The sequence below is a fragment of the Acartia tonsa genome, chromosome 13 (assembly GCF_053477335.1).
Source record: "Acartia tonsa isolate MP-2025a chromosome 13, ASM5347733v1, whole genome shotgun sequence".
In the NCBI taxonomy this organism is placed as follows: Eukaryota; Metazoa; Arthropoda; class Copepoda; order Calanoida; family Acartiidae; genus Acartia; species Acartia tonsa.
Window position 1 is genome coordinate 12,857,186 of NC_137272.1, and position 24,801 is coordinate 12,881,986.

Sequence of the window (24,801 nt, forward strand, 5' to 3'; positions counted from 1 at the left end):
AGATTAAAATTTTACCAATCAAGATTTAAGCCAATATGTTTATAAAACTTTTGGTGTCAGTATAATTTACAGTTCAATGTCCCCTCCATTCTTATTTTGTATAATACTTATTTTTATTTTATTGATATTTAAACTAAAAACAAACATCTGATAATCTAAAATAATAATGTAGAATGGAAAATTTTTGAACAAGCAATCAAGTACCCCAAAATTATTAGCAACCTAGTTTATAAAACTTTGGGTACTAGTGTAATTTAAAGTGTCTTTTTTTGTTTATAACTTATTGTAATTTGTTGCCATTTAAACTAAATATAGAGATCTAATTACCTAAAATACTGATGTAGAATCACAGTCGGGAAGTTTTGTAGCACAGAGGCGCCTAAACCTAAAAAAAAATACAAATTTAATAATATTGTATAAAAGTAACCGAGCGAGTGTCTGGGTGTCTGTCTGTCTGTCTGGCGCCTAGACCTAAAACAAGCAGTTTGGATTAGGGATCTAGAGGGATAATACAATGGCCGATAAATTGATGAACATCCCAATGATAATACACAAAATTACTCCTTCAGTAGATTAAAATTAGTGGTAGAAACGTTTGAACACTTAATTTCATAATCCAACCAATTGTTCGAAACATTTCAATCCCTAATTGTAATCTTCAAAACGGTAATTTTGTGTATCGTCATTGAAAATCACGTCAAATTATCGGCCATTGTCTTATCCCTTTAGATCCCTGGATAAATTTAATATACCAATGCATTATAATCTATCTAATGATAACAAACTAAATAACAAGAACAATTGTGTCTGTGGTAGTACACACAAATTGTGAACTTTATTGGGTACTTGGTAACATCGCTGGATTGGGCACCCAAAAACGTGTTTCTATTCCCAGTGGGAAGCTTCTGTCCAAAACTTTACGTAACTTAACCCAACCTAATTTAAAATAATCAAATTATTTGTTCTATTTCTTCTTAATAAGTTTAATTGTTGTATATAAAGCTTTGTATTATAAAGTAGCTGCGCTAATTTTAAATAAATTGTGTTGTTGTTTGAAGATTATTAATATCTGTTTACACTAATGATTAATTAGGTCTTAAATAAGTTAAGCACTGACGTAGATAGATAGATAGCTGGATGGATATATAGATGGATAGATAGAAAGATATAGATATTCATAGATAGATTATTGATAAATAGATGGTCATATAGATGGATAGATAGATGGATAGATAGATGGGTGAATAGATAGATAGATAGAGGGCTAGATGGATAGATAAAGTGTGTTACCTTTTTTTATGTTTTATTATTATTTGGCCACAACTTGGTAAAAAATGCTTACAGATCAGACCTTTTTCGACCAAAAATACTTAAATGGTTCCTTTACAAGCCCAATCAATCAGTTTTAAGATACCTTTATATTTCAAGAAAAATTTATAAAAATACAAAAAAAAAGCAAAGAAGGTGTATCAACTTTTTTGCTTTTTATTTAAGATAGCTAGCCGGTTCTTTTAGTAAGTAGTAGATGTAAAATTTTTCATAGAATTCAGATATGCAATCGGTTTTTTTTGTAGACCTCTTATTTTTTAAGTAATTTAAGATTTTTAAAAAAATAATTAAGTCGGTTTTAAGGTACTAAAACGCAACAAAATAAAAGAAGAAAATGGCCAGTATGAACAAAAATAGTAAGATCTTTAATTTAACACCTTACTTTTAAAATTCTGTTGAGTAATTATTGAAAAAATCTATTTTTTTAACCTCGGTTTAATAAAAACTTTAGACCTAAATATTTTCTCAAACAGACATAAAAAACATGGGTTCATATATACCTTTAGAATCAGAAAAATATTACGAATCCATTCTAAGCGAAATTGAAAAAGTTTAAAAAAATTGTAATAAAAAATAAAAAAAATATTTTTAAGAATTGTAGCTACTAAACTAGCCAATCACAAATCGCGAAAATTGATGAATCGCGAAGCTTAACCTATAAAGTTAACCAATAGAATTGCAAAAAAAAAGGAGAACGTTCATACAATATATACAATAGATACTACAATAAATATAGTGATATTACAGAACATGTAAAGAATGAAAAATTATGAACAAATATGCATCAGTCTGTTTATAAACTTCAAACAATGCAGTTAAAAATACATTATTGTTTCTTGTGTTTAAAAAATATCTGCTACATTGCATTGTCTTTTGTTTAGGTTTTGTTCAGGTTTTATTCAAGCTAACCCTTTAAAGCCGAAAATTATGATTCTTAAAATAAACTTATATTTTTTATTTTAGTTTCATAAAAGTTTTTCAATTTTGCTTAGAATGAATTTGTATTATTTTTCTCATTCTAAAAGTATACATGAACACATACTTTTTATGCCTGTGAGAGGATATTTTTAATTTCAAAGTTTTGATTAATCCGAGGTTAACAAAATAGATTTTTTCAATAATTTCTTAACAGAATTTTAAAAGTAAGGTGTCAAATTAAAGATCTTACTATTTTTGTTCATACTGGCCACTTTCTTCTTTTATTTTGTTGCGTTTTAGTACCTTAAAACCGACTTAATTATTTTTTTAAAAAACTTAAATTACTTAAAAAATAAGAGGTCTACAAAAAAAAACCGATTGCATATCTGAATTCTATGAAAAATTTTACATCTACTACTTACTGAAAGAACCGGCTAGCTATCTTAAATAAAAAGCAAAAAAGTTGATACAGCTTCTTTGGGTGTTACCTTTTATATGCACAGATACTATAAAATCAACAGAAAAAATACTTAATTTTACTTTTCTGTCATTTTTAAAGTTTGATTCTGTTAAATTGGCTATTCTTGAAGGGATTTATGCATTGAAATATACTGAAACATAATATTGGGCAGAAATTAATGTATTTCAAAGAAAGAAAATTTTGAAAATAAGAAATTCGACCTCTATCACTCCAGAGGACAGCTGCCAACCTCCAGTTGACAGGATATAGTTAAATACTTGTTAGCAATAATAATTAGCCCAAAAAGTAAGATAAAAAGTTTTTTAATATGGCAAAAAAAATGATAATCTAAATCCTAATTTTGGGGATGATGATCTGAAGGACGTTCTTACTGGTGGTGATGATGACCAAGATGGTATCCAAGTACATGAGCGTTATGACAACTCATCTATTGAACTATCGTCCAATTTTTGTATTTGTAGCAGCCTCCAATTAAAAGTTGTAACAAGAAATATAACCATCTTTTAAAAACTACTATATTTACCTTATGAATTGGAGAATTTAAAAACCATGATTGTATGTTTTGGGATTTCTCTTGATTGGAGAATGCTACAAATAGAAAAATCAGACCATAGTTTAATAAATAAGTTGTCATAATGCTCATGTATTTGGATACCATCTGGGTCATCATCATCAACATCATGAGCATCTTTAAGATCATCATCCCCAAAATTAAGATTTAGATTATCATTTTTTTGCTATATTAAAAAACTTTTTGGGCTAATTATTATTGCTAACAAGTATTTAACTATATCCTGTCAACTGGAGGTTGGCAGCTGTCCTCTGAAGTGATAGAGGTCGAATTTCTTATTTTCAAAATTTTCTTTCTTTGAAATACATTAATTTCTGCCAAATATTATGTTTCAGTATAATCAATGCATAAATCCCTTCAAGAATAGCGAATTTAACAGAATCAAACTTTAAAAATGACAGAAAAGTAAAAATAAGTATTTTTTCTGTTGATTTTATGGTATCTGTGCATATAAAAGGTAACACCCAAATTTGCCGTTTTTTAGTATTTTCATCAATTTTCCTTGAAATGTAAAGATATCTTAAAACTGATTGATTGGGCTTGTGAAGGAACCATTTGAGTATCTTCGGTCGAAAAAGGTCTGATTTGTGAGCATTTTTGACCAAGTTGTGGCCAAATAATAATAAAACATAAAAAAAGGTAACACACTTTATATATATATATATATAAATAAACATTTGAATAGTTTACGGATCTTAAGGGATAAGACAATAGACGGAATATTGATCATTCCCAATGATGATAAACTAAATTATTGGTTGAAACATATTGACACTCAATTTGATGAACCAACTAATCAGAAATTAATAAATGTACCCAACGCTTTCGAGCCAACGAATTGGATAGCGTGGTTATAAAATTTCAGTACCAGTGGAAATTACAATCTAAAGCCCTCTTTCTTCCTAGGAAAGATAGATAAATAGAAACAAAACATAGATTAGGAGGAATGGAAAGAAAATCAAAGAAAGTTTCTTGTCCTATCTGGCTATCTAATTAATTTATGCTGGGTAAAAACCGGTTCTTAGCTATACTAAAAATAATGTCAACCACTAAATTGTTTTTCAAAATATAAAAAAAAGTATATAGATAAAAAAATCGTTGAGGGTTTAGTTATTCTCTGATTACAAGTGCCAAGATGAAACTTAGTTTCTTTGATCTCTATAAGGAGGATTCCTGGAACAATTACAAATTATGAAATACAGTTTGATTAGGTACTGAATATAATAGGATGGCTACTGTAACTAAATGAATTTGAATTTGGAAAAAAAATTAAATTAATTTCATTAGCCAATTTAAAAGGAGGGATTAAGCACCAAACATTATTTTTAGCTCAAAACTTTGGGTACTTTTATTGAACTTTAATTGGTTAGTTCCAAGCATTCAAAGCAACAATTTTAATCTACAGAACGGGTTTCAATAATTCATTTAAAAGTCAATTGGTTATAGCCAGGGCTTGTCAGCCGTGCGACGGCCGTGAATAAGCCTCAATATTAAACCCGTGTTTTGATGCTTTAAATTTCCCCCCCAAAAGATGGGTTGTCATATTCTGGTCAGTTTTAGACTCCCAGCTGATTCTAAAAGGTTTATTTTCCTGAGGCTAACAGGCGGCTACCTTTTTGCTTTTACAAACATAAAATGAAAGTTTATAAAACTCTAAGGCAGTACTTCTAATATTTTCATATCTTCTGTGGGGGACCTTATTTCTTATATATAAAATTTTTTTTATGAAAATAAATTCTAACTAGGGGTGGGAGATTGGTCACAACCTGCAAATTGAGGATTTTTTTAGTTCTAGAAATTCTATTTGAAAAAAAAATATATTTTTTAAAATTCTTTCATCAATTCTTGGAATTAAATCTGTGTATATTTTAGAATAAAATCTTTCAGAGAATTAATTTCCAATTTCATGGACGGGAGGGGGGCAATGATAATTAAATATACTGGTACCCAAAGTTTTATACCTTGCATTTGCTTCGTTGGACAATAAAATTTGGGTACTTTTATCGAATTTTGTTTGATTGATTACGAATGAGTTTGATCCACAAAAAGAGTAGTTTTGTTTATTATCATTGAGGATGTATATCAAATTAATATGCATTGTCTTATCCCCTAAGATCCCTGCCAATTTCAGAATTTCTATATGTCAATGAAATAGGGGTGTTGCAACAATGTGTGCCAAAAATAATAAAAACTTAAAATTGATTAGGATATTAGTTAAGGGTTAAGTTAAAGCACCAGTTTTTGCAGGGACCAAAAAGGAAAAGACAATGGACGATAAATTGATATCCCCATCTCAATGTTGAACAAAATTACCCTGTCTATAGATTTAAAATTACTGGTGAAAAGTTCAGACACTGTTTGTTTAAATCCAATCAACTAAGATTTGATACAAGTACCCACAATTTTTGAGTCATCAAATGAAACGACGTATTTATAAAACTTTGGGTATCAATGTAGTTTAGAGTCCAATGTAATGTTATTGATTATTTTTTTCTCATACAAAAACAGGTTTATTTGCATATTCCATTCATAACCGAAATATATTCGTTTAAATAATTCATGAATACGATTAGATCAAAGCGAGAATATTTCATTATCTATCTGTCTATCTGTCTATCTGTCTATCTGTCTATCTGTCTATCTGTCTATCTGTCTATCTATCTATCTATCTATCTATCTATCCAACATACCTACAAATAGAGCAAGGCTGATAAACACTTGGTGCAGCTGATTTGAAAACGAAGCAAACAAAAAACCTGAAATTGGATATTATGTTACTTAGGATCTTCAAAACAACAGAAGAGCTGAAATTAGATAATATATAGATGTAGATTGAAAGAAATCAGATAAAAGTGGTAGTTGTATATGAGGATGGGTTTATAGCTAGCTGTTCGGTTCGGGCCTAGTTTCGAACCTTTAACCTACCGACGAGTCGACGATCTAGTGTAAGTGAGCAAAGATATAAGCTACATTATTATTATAAAAAATCCACCTCGTAAATAGAATAAGGATAATAGTTAGCGAAGCAAAAAAAATAAAAACGAAATAATATAAGAAAAGTTAGGAAGAATTTAAGGATAGAAAATAGAAAAAAAGATGCAAAATTACGAAAACTTCCTATAATATACATATATGTCTTATGTAGCATGACCGACGGATAAAGTAAGTTGTATACTAGATGCTCTTTGAAAAAAGGAGTATCGATAAAAAAATGAGCAATCTATCTTAAAAAGCAGTCGAGAAAATCACAATTTCCCCCACAGTTTTATTGTCTGACTGACGGACGGACGGACAAAGTTAATTAAAGAGTAGCTTCGATAGAAGGAAAAAATGAAATAAACAATACATAAATCAGAGCATCAAAAGTTATATTTATCACATAGAGTTACGGACTGGAAGACTGACGTACAGATGGACAATATGAAATATTGAGTAGCTTCGCTACTAAGAAAAACTTTGTATGAAATAAAGAATACATAAATCAGAGGATCAAAAGGAAGTCCGCCAAAACTTTTGATTAAACACAAACTTCTCTTTTTTTATAAGTAGCGCAGCTACTCTATAATTATATACTAGCGTCTGCACTACTAGCCACTAAGGACCCTCTATTCAAATGGAAAGGGAGGAGGCATAAATGTAGTCTAAAACATCCCCAAGACTTAAATTTTCAAACAAGATTCCGACAACAAAAAACTTTATATTATACTAACGGATGTCCCTCTTATTTAGAGGCTCTTCATTCAAATGGGATATGAGAAGAGCAAAAAAATAGTCTAAACCCATCTCAGGACCTATAAGAAGCTGCACTGTAAAGAAGAAGCAAACCAGTTCAGCGGTTTGTGAGATTTCTCGGAACAGACAAACATCCTGCTACTTATTATAAGAACTAGAAGCTTTAACCAAATTTGACAAACGAATGGACATCCCCTAATTATAGAAAAACTTGGCTTTCAAAATGAAAGGTTAAATCTATTTCAACATATATATTTACTTGAGTTTATATGTAATATTTAATAATGGTAATTAATATCTAATTAATTATGTAAATATCATTATGTATTTAATATTCTTAATTGTTTCCGGCGTTTTCCCTCGAATTGCTTGTTTAACAAAACAAAAATATCCCCTCTCTCCTTATTTTTCAAAATAATTTTTAAAAATATGTAGCTTTTCGTTTTTTGTTTATTACTTTCTAGCGGCCTCACCCCTGGTATCTAGGGGCTCTATATTAAAATGGGCAAGAAAGGGGAAAAACAGCCTTGAACCAACCTCTTTCTTGGAATTAAAATAAAATAGCCTAAAGATGAACTCAATCAGTAAAAGTATAGGCTCCCAAGGGTTAGTGAAAAAACTGTACACACCCCCTTAATTTGAGTTTATTTTGAAAATAGGGCGGTGGGGAGGTCAGTGCACATCAAGCAATTTGTGGGAATGCACCTTGTTTCCTGACCTATTTTTATATCACTCCATTATAGACTTCTGTATTGAATAGTGGTAAGTTGAATTTTTATGTATGCCCGCAAAGATCTCGCAAATAGCTACATAATTTTCAGAAAAAATTAATATTTAGAGTAGAATATAAATTGTCAGCAAAAAAATCAGCATTATCCTATAATATCAAGTATTAAGTTTTATTGTCCGTAGCTAATGATCTTGGAAACTGCTTGTATCTTAAATAGCAGATGAAAAACATTTATCCACTAAAAATGTTGATGTCCTGCAGAGCATAACAAACAGACAGTTTGAGTTATAGTAGAGTATGTGTATCATAGAATAAGGAGGAATAGAAGTGAAAACCATAAAAATTTCTGGGAAATTTGAAGGGATCTTTGACTTGCGCAGTAAAGACAATAATGCTAAAGTACAAATCACAATGACTAGTTGGACAAAATTAGAAAAATCTAATTTGTATCAAAATCTGATAGATACTGTTAAAAATTGTTTTGATCTTCATAATTAAAATTATGTATTGTAGTGTAACACGTATGACTTTCAAACAATTTAGAATAATTCTCTGTAATCAGAAGGTAATTAATAACCCTTAAACATAAGTATCTGATTGAGACTGTCACCTTTGATAAACACCTCTTAATGAAGTGAAGACAGCATAGCTGCTTGGTTGTTTTAGACAAAGATGAAAAGTCACTTAACATCCTGATGTTTTAATTTTGATAAGTACAATTGACCACATTTGTAATTTTCAAGGGACAGTTAAGTGGGTACAGCCCCTTCCTTCCCCCTCCCCCCCTACCACAAGTTAATGTATGGATGTAGTTGCTATCATGTATAAATCAGCTGTTTAAAAACATACATAAGAGCGCAACCTAGTTTTATAATATAAATACCAAGACCAATATTTTTTGTAAATTTTCTTACATAATTAAATTTTTAAGGCTTAAAATGCACATCAAATTTTTAATCCATTGTGAATAGGGAAGAGAAAGCTGGAAGCTTGGCTACAAGGCTTTTAGTAAGTTATTGCAAAAGAAATTTATTTTGAATATTTTTTCTAAATAATTACTGAAATCATGTTATTTACTAACAACCTTATAGCCGTTTTGGTCTATCAAATGTTCCATTTTTACTTCAGGCTAGCCAGGCAGAATCTTCTACCTGGATTCTATTCTATACTTTATCTTCTTTGATGTGTATACTGGAAAACCGAATCTTCACAAATAAAAGGTCAGTTGTCTATCATAAATAGCAGCCAAGAAAAAACGTAGCAGACAAACAGACGCAAATTTTGTATTATAGAGTAGCTTCTCTTCTTTTAAAGATTATGTTAAGTTTATTTCCAGTTCTATTCTAGGTAATATATGCAAATTTCCAAACAAATCTACTTTGTTTTATGTTAAAGAGGTGGGGGTGTTTTATCTGTAGAAAAAACTATTTTGCCTTTTATATAAAGTAGTAAGTATTTTTGTCTGAAGCTTAAAATCTCATTAACTAGTGAACGGATTACTTTTTCTTTTAGAGGAAACTTCGTTCAAATATGTTCTGGGATGGTTTTAAGCTATTTCATTTTTAGATTTAGACTTTTGGTTGGTTTTAGACCATTTCTGCCCCTTTTGTAACCCTTTGAATACTAGCCACTAGATGATAGGTACGCTGTCATTATTTTACTGAACAAAACCAAATAAAAAAAACTATAACACCCCACCCCTTTTTAAATGTTGTTAAATGCTTTTAAAGACAATAGTGAGAATCACAAACGAAGATAAGTGTCCCTAATGGTATTTTCTTATGTCAGGCTTATGTAAGCTTTTAGTTAAGTATACCTTTGGAGTTTCTTAGTTATTGTTAAGTATTCCTAAATGTAGTAATGTCAAGTAAGACTTAGGAAAGGTTTAAGGTACCTTATAAAGTTTACTAGGGGTTCCTATTTTGTTCTTAGTTACATTAAGCTATGTCAAGAAAAAGCAGGTTTGATGATATACGAGTACCTTTTGGGTTATGTCTTAAAACAGCCAATTGTTTTTCTAACTAAAATTTTGGAAAAATATTCCTATCTTTTTTAAGTTTTTGAGCACGGTTCCTTGTAAATTCCGCCACATACATCCTATCTGTGTTATAAATAATAGCAAGTAACCATCTAAGGCCTCTTTAAAGATATTTTTGATTTTTCTAATTATAAAGAATGGTTACTTAAAAATATTTTTATAGGGTGATTTTTTTAATAGAAAATGTGGTAAATTAACCTCCCCCAATATATATAAAAAACACAAATCATATTCAAATATTGGAAATGGGCAGGTGTCCTAAACATTTGCAAATTATTTTTTTCGTTAAAACGAATGAACAACAAAATATATGTGATCATTTCATTCTACATTTAAAGAGGCATAATTCAAAATTTATTACAATGAGTACACTTCTAGTTATCTATAATATTTCTTTTTTTCTATTTATGTAGACAAAAAAAACTTTGCTCTAATTAAGACTTGTCTTTCATATTTTTTAAAATTTTATTTCTTAATTATTTAATTAGAGTTACATAAAATTACTTAGGTATACTTAAAATATAAAAGGTATCTTATCTAGTTAAGTCAGGTAGAAAGCAAGTACACATTCTCATTCAATCCAGGAAGGGAGGGGTCATTGGGCTTTCTAAAATATTACATTAGTCCCCAAAGTTTTATTATAACTTTTTCTTATTCAATAGCTTAATAACTTAATAACTTTTTTCAAAATTTTAAGTGGTATGTTTATTAATCTTAATATCCAACCGTTTCAATAACTAATTGTACAGGACAATGACGTCCAAGCTTTTTTATGTTGGGGGGGGGGGGAGGGGTGTAAAAATTAAAAAGCAAAAATTTTGCCTAGGCATCCCCAAATTCAATTTGGACGGAATATCAATCTATCTACTATTGTCTTATCCCTTTAGATCCCTGATTTCCTCTACTTACAAATGAAAGATATGTTCATAGATGTTCCTTAATATACGCCAAAATTTAAAAATAAAGTAAAGTGTAAAAAATTCAAGGGCCATTAAAAAGAGATATAATAAAGGGTGTCTAAAATATCTCGCTAGCTTCTGGAATAAATCGGTTTCTTTTCATGGAAGCTTCTTATATTTGTTATATTTGTAAAAAAAAACAACTGTTATTCTTGCTTTAAAAAAACTTTTTAAAATAAAACAAACTGTTTTCATGCGCAGTTCTTAGTCCAGACACACACAGACATACATTCTATCTTTCGGCTCTAAAGATACATAAACCCCTCTAAAGATAGTAGATTTATAAGAATTGCTTCAAAATATTTTGTAAAGGATAACTTTTTTTATTCGCAATTTGCTTAGCATGGTCCGAATCATGAATTATAATCAAATGGGCAGATGCTAAACATTTAAAAAACCTTTTTGGTTAAAATGTATAAACAACAAAAAAGATTATTAAGATTAAATTTTACAAAGAGACATATAAAAAAACTTATTACAATGAGTATAATACTATTAATTCATGATCTTTCTTAATTCATTTTTTTTTACTTTAGTAAACTTGAAAAATCTTTGGTCCATAAAACATTAATTTTATGATTTTTATTTTAATCTTAATTTACTTTATAAGGCTTACCTAAATTTTACATTGAGAAAGGCTACATACACTTTAGTTAAGCTTAGCCATACATATAAAACTAGGAAACGTTTTTATAAATAAGCCAAAACAAAATTTCTTAACTGCAATACACAATTTTCAAAATTTCAAAAATTCAAGGAAAACAGGTTCTCAAAGCTGTCTAAAGTTTCCATGCATAAAAAACTTCAGCATAAACTTTGTAAATTAACTTCATTATTCAACCAAAAAAAATTCAAAATGAAGAAACGCTAGGAGAGGCTTACATAAAAAGATAGGGTATACTAAAAGGGTTCTTAATTGGAGAGAAAGCAGGTAGACAATAAAGAAAGGAAGGGGGGTAGACAAGGGTTACTTAGAAATTAATGTAAGTATAACTTTAAGGAAGGCTTACATAAAGAAATAGGTATACTTAAAGTGTTCTTAAATGGAGAGAAAGCAGGTAAAAATTCAAAAAGAAGAAATGTTAGGAGAGGGGAAGGGGGGTTGACAAGAAGTACTTACAAATTAATGTACGGTTTTCATGACAAGTACAACTTTACATAAAAAAAAGCAATCTTAAAGCCAAACAAATAGAATTTAATTGGTTATTTTTAAAAACAGCAAATTAATTGTTCTTTTAGCTTAAAAATTTTTTTTTTTTTAATTTTAGGACAAAATACAACTTTTTGGGAGGAATATTTTCCACCCCCCCCCCCCACAGAAAATGGGAGGTGGGTCACAAACTCCCAAAATGCTAACTTTTTTGTTTATGGTCAGAATTAAAAAATCTTTTCAAAAAACCTTAGAGTAGAGTTCAAAAGGTTTTTTTCAACTCCTAGTTATATGCCGTAGCCATATTTAAAAACACCTAAATTTATTGGGGGGAAGGTGGGGAGGGGGGGTTTACATCCCCCCCCCCACAGAAAATGGGAGGTGGGTCACAAACTCCCAAAATGCTAACTTTTTTGTTTATGGTCGGAATTAAAAAATCTTTTCAAAAAACCTTAGAGTAGAGTTCAAAAGGTTTTTTTCAACTCCTAGTTATATGCCGTAGCCATATTTAAAAACACCTAAATTTATTGGGGGGAAGGTGGGGAGGGGGGGTTTACATCCCCTCCCCCCCATTTGGACGTCCCAGCTCACAGACAAACATCCTATTTTTGTTATTTAAAATAGCAGCTACCCCTCAAACTTAAAAGTTATTAGATTCACAAAGAAAGGTTAAAAAAACAGGCATCCAAAGGGATAAGACAAAAGCCAATAAATTGATGTGCAACCCCAATGATGATACACAAAAATACCCCTACTGTAAATTAAAATTTATGGTTAAAACGTTTTTACAATCAACTTAATGAAACAACCAATCAAATTTTACTATTCCCATAAGTTATTAAGCCAACGAATAAGAAAACATTATTTTAAAATGTTGGGGACAAATGAAATAAATCAGAGCTGGATCTTTAAATCATTTCAATGGTGCGCTAAACCACCCCGTGCACCATTGAAATGATTTAAAGATCAAGCTCAGGTATAAAGTTAGCAGGGATAAGACAAAAGCCAGTAGACTAATGACAGCCCCAATGATGATACACAAAAATACACCTACTGTAAATTAAAATTGAGTGTTGAAACGTTTGAACACTCAACTTAATGAAACAACCAATCAAATTTTCAAAATGTTGTTATTCCAACAAATAAGAAATTGTTATTTTGAAATGTTGGGGACAAATGTAATAAAGCTGAAAACCATGTTTGTGATTTAAAAAAAATTAATTTCGTTATTGGTATAAGCTAGTAATAAATAGCCCATTGTCCCCTCTTTCTCTATTAAAATAAAACATGTGATGTTTTATTAGCAATTTTCTTAGCATAGTAAAAAAAGTTTTCAGTGTTCTTTTCACTAAATCAACACTTAATAATAGATAGGCGAAGCATTGCCAAAAAATACTTTAATCAAAAATAAGTCATTTAAAGCTGTCATTCAAGTTTTGAAGAAATAAAGGAACACCAATAAAGAAATTATCAAGTAAGATTTATTAAAAGGTATAATATAGATACATACTCCCAAATTCAGCCAATAGGAATACAGGGGAGGATCAATCTGCCATATATTGGTTAGAAAGTAAACAGAATTTGGTTTGAGAATTTGAAAGAGCAATTATCCTTTCATATCATTCGCAAAATGAATCAGCTATAAATAGTCTTTCTTAGGATAAGCCTTTGCTTAGGTTAATCATATGGTTAAAAAATTTCTTCCCTCACATGATGTAAAGCATACAACATAACATATATAAGAAATCATCTTTAAATAGTTAACTTTTTTTGGGATAAAGATAACTCTTTGGAAATTCCTTATTAAGTTGGGCCCGATTTACCATCTAGATCTACTATATCTATTGGTTCATTATACTATACTTTTGTACTTTCTCTGTAGAATATTTTTTTAAAGGTTATTATCTAAAACAGCTAATTGTTCTTTTAGCTTAAAAATTAAAAAAAAGTATTATAGCCTTCATTAGTTTTTAAGAAGTCCCACACACACAGACACACATCCTGTTTTTGTTATACATGATAGCTACAACCCCTCTAATATTTAAAGATGTTAGATTTTTAAGTTAGGTTAAAAAACATTTTTTAAAATCGAAGCTTTTCTATAATTAGGGTCGTCCAATCCGTACGTTCGTCACAGAGAGTTAGCTCTTTTCGTTAGTTTAAACAGGTTAGAATTGTCCTATCGATTCCAAACTTTGCATGATGATTCCTGTAGTAGTTAGGTACAATTTAGAAACTCTATAATCAATACCAGAATGTCTGTACGTCCATTTGAAACATGTCAATTTTTAACTTTTTTGACAAAATTTTTGTATATTTAAATTATCCGATTCTTCAGATTTTTTTGAAAACTGATTTCTTATGCAACAAGGTAAAATGTTATAAGTAAAGCATCTCTATAAACAAGTCCCAAAAATGTTAGTATGTCCTTAAACAGTATCATCCATTTAGGCAGTTTGCAACAAATTTACTTACAATATTCTTTGTACTGATGCATTAATATTCTGCTAATTAAGTTCTGACAATCTACAAGTGTTAAAGTTTGTTTGTCCTTCCATTTCAGAGCTTCGCTTTTATGGATGTTGTCATCCTTGTTATATAGTGATTTCTTACCTTGGTATAGGCACCATGTGAAATATAGGTAAAACACATGACACATAATCGAATATTAGAAATAAGCAAGTGTTGAATCTATGTACTTTTTTGTTAAAATGAATGAACATCTATATAGATGTTAAAATTAAAATCTACAAAGAGTCACATATTATCAAATTTGATATGTTTGTTACAAAGAGTAGCTTTTATTTCTATAAGATCTTGCCTTATAATTTTTTTCTATTGTAGTAAAATTAAAAATAATCCACACAAAGTTGACATCAAATTGTCTGCATATGAAAGAATTTTAATTCTTATTATTTTAAAATTAATTAAGGTAACCTTTATTTTTCATAAGTAAGGCTTGGAGAAGTGGATCAAAAGGGTTGATATATGAGTTAGGGGCATTGAAAAGGGGGAGGGGATTAGACTAGCTTTACATAAAAAGTTAGGTATAGCTAAAGGGTACTTAAAGAGATCACGAATTAGTTTTTTCAGAATTCATTTTTATTTACCTTTCCTTGTTTTTTAAGTAATTTTCGTACAATAATTTCTTAAAAGCTCCAAGAAGTTAGAAAAAAATTTGATTAAAATGCCATGCTCAATTCAACACGAAGTTAACGTTAAAGTCTGAGCAACAATTAAACTATAAGAAAAAAAGCCATTTCTTCGCTTGCAGATAAAAACTAAAAAATCAATACTTAGGAAATAATTTTGTAATAAACCTCTAATAATATTTGTCTTCGAACTTTCTTTAAAATGTAATAAAAAAGTTTGGTTTATTTTATAAAATCATTAACAGAATTTCGGTATGTTTCAGCCGGTATAAAGACAATAGAAAAATTGCTTAAATCTATAGAAAGAATGATATTTAAGATTTAAATTGTTCAAAAAGTAAAAATTTATTATATTTGCTATATACTTCAGCAAAAAATTCAATCATTTTATTAAAGTTTTTCCATAAAAATAAACATTACTTTTTTGATTCCAAAATGAATAGTTATTGCAATTTGTCACACACACACACACACGCACACACACACTATCGTAGTATACACTAACACACACACACACTTAACGCCCCACCCGCACAGCCATTGCTACATAATTAACCAGGGAACTAGAGGCATAAGACAAGAGCCGTTAAATTAATGGATATTCACAATGAAAATATACACAAAATTCTATGAAAGTCTCCAAAGTTAATTAGCCAACTAACAAAATGTCATTAACTTTGGGAACTAATGTAATAAAAAGCCAAATATCCATTTCCTCCCTGCATACAATCACATACTGAAGGGTGAGTTTTAAATGAAAAGATTTAACAATTTTATAAAGTTGTAAGCTTTTTTTATCTGTAGAGAAGGATCTCGCTTACCGCTGAAACGATATGGTTCACTTTTACAGTGAAGATTCTTATAGTTTTTGGGAAAGGTTTTAGGCTATTTTATTTTTATTAAAAAAGTCGTTCGTTGGTTTTAAGCTATTTTTCTGCCCTTTTATATCCCTTTGAATATTAAATAGAAATTAGAAAATATAAATTTAGATTAGAATGACTTTTTATAGATTTGAATGGTTTAATCTTTTTACACTTTAAATAATATTTAATTAACAACTAACCTAGAGGTAGAAATAGCAAAGTTAAAGAAGAGAAACAGAGAGAGAGAGAGAGAGGGAGGGAGGGAGAGAGAGAGAGAGAGAGAGAGAGAGAGAGAGAGAGAGAGAGAGAGAGAGAGAGAGAGAGAGAGAGAGAGAGAGAGAGAGGAGAGAGAGAGAGAGGAGAGAGAAAGAGAGAGAGAGGTAACGCAAAAAGCCGGGCCAGTAAATAACATTTCAAGTTTTGATCTGTTACTTTTTTTTATTTTTTGCATTTTTATCATTAAAATGACTGTCTTGTGTGTTACTTTTAAATGACATTTAAAAAAAAACATAACGTATTAACTATTTTGAATGCAATTATCTATATAATCACTACAATTATTCGTATTTAATGCATTTATTATTCAGTTTTCTTAAAAATGGTGTTCACGGTAGTGTAAAGTTCAGAAAATTTAAAAATTCTTTTTCATTTAATTGAATAATTGTTATTTTTTAAGGCAATATTTTTAAAAAATTATCTCTAATTGCCAGTTATCTACCTATATATATAACGTTATTTGCAAATTCACAGCCACTTTAATTGGAAAGAAAGCAGGTAGAGGAGAGAAGAGAGGGGAAGGGGGGGGGGTTGATAAAGGTTACTTAGGAAACTTATGTAAGGTTTTTAGTAAAACTTTAAGGTAGGCTTACATTAAAAGTTAGGGACACCTAAATAAATTAAGGTATTCTTAAAGGTATGAGAAAGCAGGTAATTTTTCTTTCTTCTTTAACTTGTTTTAAAACACCTTTGACAACCAATGAATAGATATTTAAGATCTAGATGGTCTATCTGGCATCAAATTCTGTTATACATATAAAGCGGTTCCTATAAGACAAACCCCTTTGTTAATTTTTCAACTTTTTTATTTCATGGGTGGGTGATCTCCAACACCAACTTAAATTTTTAAAAAAATACTTTTCTTTTATTTTATATTTTTTGGGGGTTGAGTACCCTCCCAAACCCCCTTAAATTAAAAAAAAATTAACTTCCATTTTCGAACCCAGTAATAGTGTCGGACTGATTATGACGTAACAAAAAAAATTAGCCAATGAGAGGACATTATTGACCAATGGTAAAATTCATAGTGGCCTCTCATTGGCTAATTTTTTTGGTTACGTCATAATCAGTCCGACACTAATACTGGGTTCCCATTTTCAATTTTTTAATTTTTTTCTTTTATTTTTGAATTTTTTTGGGGGTGAGGTGACCTCTCACACCCCCGTAAAAAAATTTTATCTAAAATTTTTTTATCTTCCATTTTAAAATTTTTCTTCCATGAAATGGGGTGACTTCCCACACCACCCGGTACAAATATTTTTTTCTTCCACTTTTAATTTTTCTGGGGATGGAGTGACCCTCTTAAAAAATGTTTTGTCTTCAATTTCAAATTAATTTTTTTTTTGGAAAAGGGGTGACCTTCCACACTCACTAAAAAGATTTTTCTTGTCAAAGGGGGAAAAAATGGCGTGCGAAGCGTGCCGCAAATTTTTTTTAACCTCCTTAAAATTTTTACCCTGGGGGTAAAATTTGCTTGGGGGGTAATTACCCCAACTGAAATCTGTTTGCAGGGGTAAATTTTGTTTACCCCCCCCCCTAAATTTACTCCTGGGGTAAAATTTTTTGGGGGGTAATTTAAATTTTATTAAATATTTAGTACTAAAAATGCACTGGAAGCGCGCCAAAAAATTTTTTGTTAGAGATTTTTTATTTTTTGGGGGGGGGGGTATTTATCCCTCCTCAAATTGTTTGAGGGGGTTAATCCCTACTTCACTCCCTCTTTGCCTGGAGGATCAGGACCTTCAGAATTATACATGGAACCTGAAATTGACTTGTATACCTATATTTCTTACTAGCGGCTATGCCCCTAGAGGCCTCTAGGGGCACTTGAGGAGGGGGAGTCAAATTTGATTACCCAATATCTTATTTTAGATTTTATAAGAAAAAGTAAAAAAAATTTTGTTGGGTAGAAAAATTTTTTTTGGGGGGGGTTTGCCTAGATATACCACACTTTTCTGGGATCTTGCTGTGTCAAGTATCAACTGTTGGGAATATCAAAGGATGACTCCATGCAAAATTTGAGCCGGATCCGGCCAAAACCGGCCGTGAATTTTCTGGAAAACCGGTTTTTTCCCGGTTTTTAGTGGGTATCTGTAAATCGATTCAGCTGGAGCAAAACCGGTTGGAAGTACAATAAATTTTAATTCATGTGAAATTTAACCAATGCAATTGCCTACAAAAATGTAATTCATCATCAACTTGATTGGACAACTCTTTCTCCTCCTAAATGTCCATTAAAACCTCGGAAACGGCAAAAATCGCCAAAAATCACGCCTTCGGCGGCAAATACCGGCTAAACGGTCAGCCGGAGGCGAATGAAACATAAATAAAGAAATGTCCGCCTCAAAAAGTTGTTCAACATCTAAAAGATGCTTGAAGTCTCTAAAACGACTCCTTCCCCTCCTTTAAGGGGAAAAACTGAAAAAACGTGATTTTCAAAAGTATGCCCACTTCGGGGGTGTGGGGGGCACTGAACCCGTCACCCCAGGGTCACCAAATATAAAGTCTAGGCGGCCCACAATGCTGAATTTTCACCAAGTGAAAGTCTTGTGTCATTATCTCTTATGAGAAAAAAGTTATTATTAATTAAATTTCAAATTGTGATTTTTTGATGAATTTCTTTGATGAAATGACAGGCTGGTCAATTTTTAGGCCATTTTTTGCTGTTTTCGGCCCGCCACGCCCAAACGGTTTGAGATAATCTCACAGGACCTTTTGCCCGACCTAAGCCTGGTTATTTGTGAGGTCTAAGAAAAAAAAATCCCGGATTGGATGAAGCACGACGTCGCTGCGCGCCGTCTAAAATCGCTGGTCGGCTCATTTTGGCCCCTCAAACCCTCACCTCGTGCCATTTTTCTGTGTAAAGATTATAATTATAATCTTTTGCGTAAGTCTGATTTTTTTTCCTAGACCTCACTATAACCAGACTTAGGTTGGGCAAAAGGTCCCGTGAGATTATCTCAAACCGTTTGGGCGTGACGGCCCAAAAACCGCAAAAAATGGCCTAAAAATTGACCGGCCTGTCATTTCATCAAAGAAATCCATCAAAAATCACAATTTGAAATTTTAATTAATTAATAACTTTTTTCTCATAAGAGATAATGACACAAGACTTTCACTTGGTGAAAATTCAGCATTGTGGGCCGCCTAGACTTTATATTTGGTGACCCTGGGGTGACGGGTTCAGTGCCCCCCACACCCCCGAAGTGGGCATACTTTTGAAAATCACGTTTTTTCAGTTTTTCCCCTTAAAGGAGGGGAAGGAGTTGTTTTAGAGACTTCAAGCATCTTTTTGATGTTGAACAACTTTTTGAGGCGGACATTTCTTTATTTATGTTTCATTCGCCTCCGGCTGACCGTTTAGCCGTTATTTGCCGCCGAAGGCGTGATTTTTGGCGATTTTTGCCGTTTCCGAGGTTTTAATGGACATTTAGGAGGGGAAAGAGTTGTTCAATCAAGTTGATGATAGAGTACATTTTTGTAGGCAATTACATTGGCTAAATTTCATGTGATGTAAAATTTTTTGTACCTCCAACCGGTTTTGCTCCAGCTGAATCGATTTACAGATACCCACTAAAAACCGGAAAAAAACGGTTTTTCATAAAATTCACGGCCGGTTTTGGCCGGATCCGGCTCAAATTTTGCATGAAGTTATCCTTTGATATTCCCAACAGTTGATACTTGACACAGCAAGATCCCAGAAAAGTGTGGTATATCTAGGGGTGCCCCCCCATCATCATTTTTAATTTTAGTTAAAAATTTTTTTTTAAAAATTGTCGGGGGGGTATTTTTCATTTTTGGGGGCGTTGGGGTTATCCCACCCCCCAAGAAAATAGTTATAAACCTTCCCAGGACTTATGAGAAGCTACCTTGTTAAGGAGAACCCAATCGGTTCAGCGGTTAGCGAGATCCCTAGGTACAGATACACAGACAGACACACAAACTTCCTGTTACTTTAGTATAAGGATGAGGATGTACTACTACAGGTTTGGGGGGATGTTTTATGGGGTTCAGGAAACCCTCCCCCAAATAAAATAAAATGGAGGGGATGAAAAATATATCTCCCAAAAAGCTGTATTTTGTCCAAAGGTTTTTTTTATGTTTTTTTTGGTGATCCCCCCCCCCCCCCCCTAAGTAAAAAAGGATGTAAAAACAAAGGTTGTTGAATAAAAGTGTGAAGGAAGCGAAAATTCATTATCAAATAGGGGACATGCACAATTTTTTTTAGCCCTCTAGCTTTAATAGGAGCTGAGATAATGGGGGGGGGGGGGCATTGAACTACTGATAAAGGTGCGGCAAGGGGCCCAACTGTTAAGGGTTAAGTCTCACAAATTATGGATCCCGATTGACCATCTAGTTCTATTATATCTATTGGTTAATTATACTGTAGTACTGCTGTACTTCCTTATTATTTTTTTGGTTATTTTTAAAAACAGCAAATCGTTCTTTTAGCTTGAATTAAAAAAAAATATTATGGCCTTAAATAGCTTCAAAGTTTCTATTTAATTCCCATGCACACACAGACATACATCCTATATTTGTTATACATAATTGCGGCTACTTTTCTAAACTTTAAAGATGTAAGATTTATAAAGAAAGATTTAAAATTTTTTTTTGTACAGAGTGATTTCTTTGCTTGGTATACAGGCACTACATGAAATATAGATAAATCACATGACTCATAATCAAATATTTGAAATGGAAAAAGTGCTGAATCTTTGATCCTTTTTTGTTAAATTGAATGAACAACTATGGCGACGTGAAAATTAAATTCTACAAAGAGTTATATTTAAAACTTATTACAAAGAGTATGCTTTTAGCTCTATATGAATCTATAAGATTTTTTTCTATTGTATTAAAGTTTAATTTAATCCACAAAATTTTTTGTTAAAAAAATATATCAAATTGTTAAGCTAAGAAACAATTTTATTCATTATTTTTTTTTAAAAAATTAACGACACCCTTAGGTAAACCTAGGTGGAGAATTATATGAAAAGGGAGGATTTATAAGGCTGGGGCATCATAAAGGGAGAGGGGTTTATGATAGGGATTCCTAAATCTTTTACTTAAAAGATAGGAAGAGTTTTTATTAATCAGCTAAAAAATCTCTTAATTAGTAAAAACAAGATTAAGATTAAGGGAAAAAATGTAGAAAACTTAAAATAGAATATACAGCCTCATGATAATTTTTAACGCCTCTAAGTCTAATGAAACTTTTCTTATATAACCCCAATTGAAAGAACACTAAGGAACGGGGGGGGGGAGGGGAATGGTGAGTGTTGTGGCGGCTATTCATTGGGGGGGAATCGTTTGAAAAGGGTAGATGTGGAGGGGGGGCTGGCAAAGGAAGACAACTTAGAGTACCTTATATTGATATGATAGGTTTATGTAAGGCTAAAGTATTCCTATCAAAATCTTTACCTAAGCTTGACATTACTAAATTTAAGGGTAGACTATCTCCCCTAAACTAAAGTAAGGCTAAAGATACCCTTATTTTTAAGGGGTCCCTAATAAACCGTTTGTGATTAGCTTTAATATATCTTTCATACAACAGAGAGAGAGAAAGAGGGTACCATGGGCTGTCCCCAAAGTTTTACAATAACCCTTTTTTTTATTCATTGGCTTAACAACTTTGGGGACTTTTATTGGTGGATTCATTAAGCTGAGTGTTCAAATGTTTCAACCACTAATTATAATCTATATAGGGGGTTATTTTTTTGTATCATCATTGGGGATGTACATAAATTTATCGGCCATTGTCTTATCCCTTTAGATCCCTCATCATACAGCCATCCTGCACGATGTTTATCTCTCTTTAATGTATTTAAATGGATAGATATAAAAAGCAAATATAATCTTTCCTTTTCAAAATAAGGTTCTTCAGTCAATTATAGAAAAAAATCGATTTCCTTAATTTGATTGTCAGGGATCTAAAGGGATATGACAATGGCTGATAAATTAATGTAAATCCCCAATGACGCTACACAAAGTTACCACCTATGTAGCGTAAAATTAGAGGTTAAATCGTTTGAACACTCAACTTGATAAAACAACCAATCAAAATTCATTAAAGTCTCAGAAGTTGTTAAGCCCACAAATAAGAAAAAGTTATTATAAACTTGGGGACTAGTGTAATTAACAGTTTATTGTCCCCCCACTCTCTGATTAATTGTGCTTATATGATTATAATTCAGAAGTCTTAATCAATCAATAAGTAGCAGAATTTTTAACAACTAAAGCTCTAACTTCAATCTTAATCGCCTTAGTTCATCTTGAAGCTGTTGAGAAACGATAATTTCTCAGATACTATTAAAGATAGCATACTGATATTTTTTGTATTGTCATCCTTTATCGTAGAGCATCCATTATACAACTTACTTGATCTGTCAGACATTTATTTATTTATAATTTGTATAATCTTAAATGATTAATGATTTTTAATTAAATGTTTCATAAACTTCACAATCTTTTTTATTTTTTATGACCACGGAACTTATGGTTGTTTTCATCCTTGTACATTTGTAAAAAAAACATCCCTTACTAGAGGTGAGAGAGAAATTATCCTATTCATCACTGGAATGTAAATTTGTTTGCAGTAGTCTGAAAAGCCTGCAGGGAAAAAAAACTACAATCTTTTTCCAATTTTCTTATTTTCCAGTTTGCAGAATAGCTATACACTTATAAGGTATGATAACAAAGATATTGGAAAGAAGGGGCTTTCCCCTCAATGTACACATTAAGCATTGAAACCTTCCTCATTATGTAAATATATTTGTGGTCGGGGTTAGTTTTTTGTATGCACTTTAGATCAGGTTAGGCTATAATTGGTACTAGCAAGCCCCGCTAGGTTGCCATAACAGAGTTAGACATTGTAATAATACCTTTCCTCTTTATTTTAAAAAAAACTCTAGGGTTATTCAGTGCTCAGTAATCACTTTGAGGGAAAGCACATCTAGATGATATCTAAGATTTATATTTCATTTATAGAATGTTTATTATCTAATTTATCTGTGACCGAAAAAATTGTCCTTCATTCTTATACCTTTATTATCCACCATAAATTAGAGTGTGTTTGCTAGCCAGAACAAAACAGCAATACCATTTCCAATTCAAAACAGTTTAAACCATTCAAATAGAGAATTCATTAGATTTCCAGCCAACAAAATAATATATATGTATAAAACTTATATAACAAGGATGCCAACATCCATAAAAGCGAAGCACTGAAACGGTAGGACAAACGGACATTAACACTTATATAGTGTAAGAACTGAATAATCAGAATATAAATGTATAAGAGTCGAAGCAAAATTGTAAGTAAACTTGTTGAAATACTGCTTGATACTTACATTTTTAGGACTTGATTATAGAGTTGCTTCGCTTTTAAGATTATACTTTGTTGTCTAAGGAATCAACATACCAAAAATCAGATCAATCTTATGATTAGATAACATAAAAATTTATTGTTAAAAAGTAAAAAATATCAACATGTTTAAAATGGACGTACTGACAAGAATGTTTAGAGAGTTGCTACGCCTAACTACTAAAGTAATCACCATGCAAAATTGAAATCGATAGGACAATTCTAACATGTCTTAATTAACGATATTCAGATATTGGTAGATGAATTGGTAGATGGATTTCTAGGATTAGTAGATGGATCGATGGATGGATTCATATATCGATTCATAGATGAATTCATATAAGGATTTATAGATGGATCAATAGATAAATCAATAGATGAATTAATAGTTAATTGATTGATGAATAAATAGATTAATTGATTGATGAATTAATAGATTAATTGATAGATGAATTAATAGATTATTTGATTGATGAATCAATATATTGAACGATAGATAGATCGAAAGATGGACCAATAGGTGGATTGATTGATCTGAATATTAAATTTAGTCTTACCTAGAGAAATTGTAAATGCAGCTAGTATGGCAGAGATCCTGGCAGGTCTGGTCGTTATCAGGTACAGGGTCAGGGGGGATACAAACATGGACACACAGAGTACACTCCAGCTCAATAATACTGAAATAATATCAGGTACAGGGTCAGGGGGGATACAAACATGGACATACAGAGTACACTCTAGCTCAATAATACTGAAATAATATCAGGTACAGGGTCAGGGGGGATACAAACATGGACACCACAGAGTACACTCCAGCTCAATAATACTGAAATAATATCAGGTACAGGGTCAGGGGGGATACAAACATGGACACACAGAGTACACTCCAGCTCAATAATACTGAAATAATATCAGGTACAGGGTCAGGGGGGATACAAACATGGACACCACAGAGTACACACCAGCTCAATAATACTGAAATAATATCAGGTATAGGGTCAGGGGGGATATAAACATGGACACACAGAGTACACTCCAGCTCAATAATACTGAAATAATATCAGGTACAGAGTCAGGGGGGATACAAACATGGACACCACAGAGTACACTCCAGCTCAATAATACTGAAATAATATCAGGTACAGGGTCAGGGGGGATACAAACATGGACACCACAGAGTACACACCAGCTCAATAATACTGAAATAATATCAGGTATAGGGTCAGGGGGGATACAAAC

General features: G+C 31.5%; 1 protein-coding gene across 1 annotated transcript in view; it reads right to left on the reverse strand.

Annotated features, from left to right (window-relative positions):
• The window catches only part of LOC145335151 (uncharacterized), a 63,583-nt gene that overhangs the window by 27,388 nt on the left and 11,394 nt on the right, over positions 1-24,801 (reverse strand). The window contains exons 8-10 of the mRNA XM_080180883.1: positions 24,120-24,239; positions 5,990-6,055; positions 328-385 (exon numbers count right to left, since the gene is read on the reverse strand). Coding sequence (XP_080037009.1) covers positions 328-385; positions 5,990-6,055; positions 24,120-24,239 — 244 coding nt within the window. The remainder of the gene's footprint in view (positions 1-327; positions 386-5,989; positions 6,056-24,119; positions 24,240-24,801) is intronic.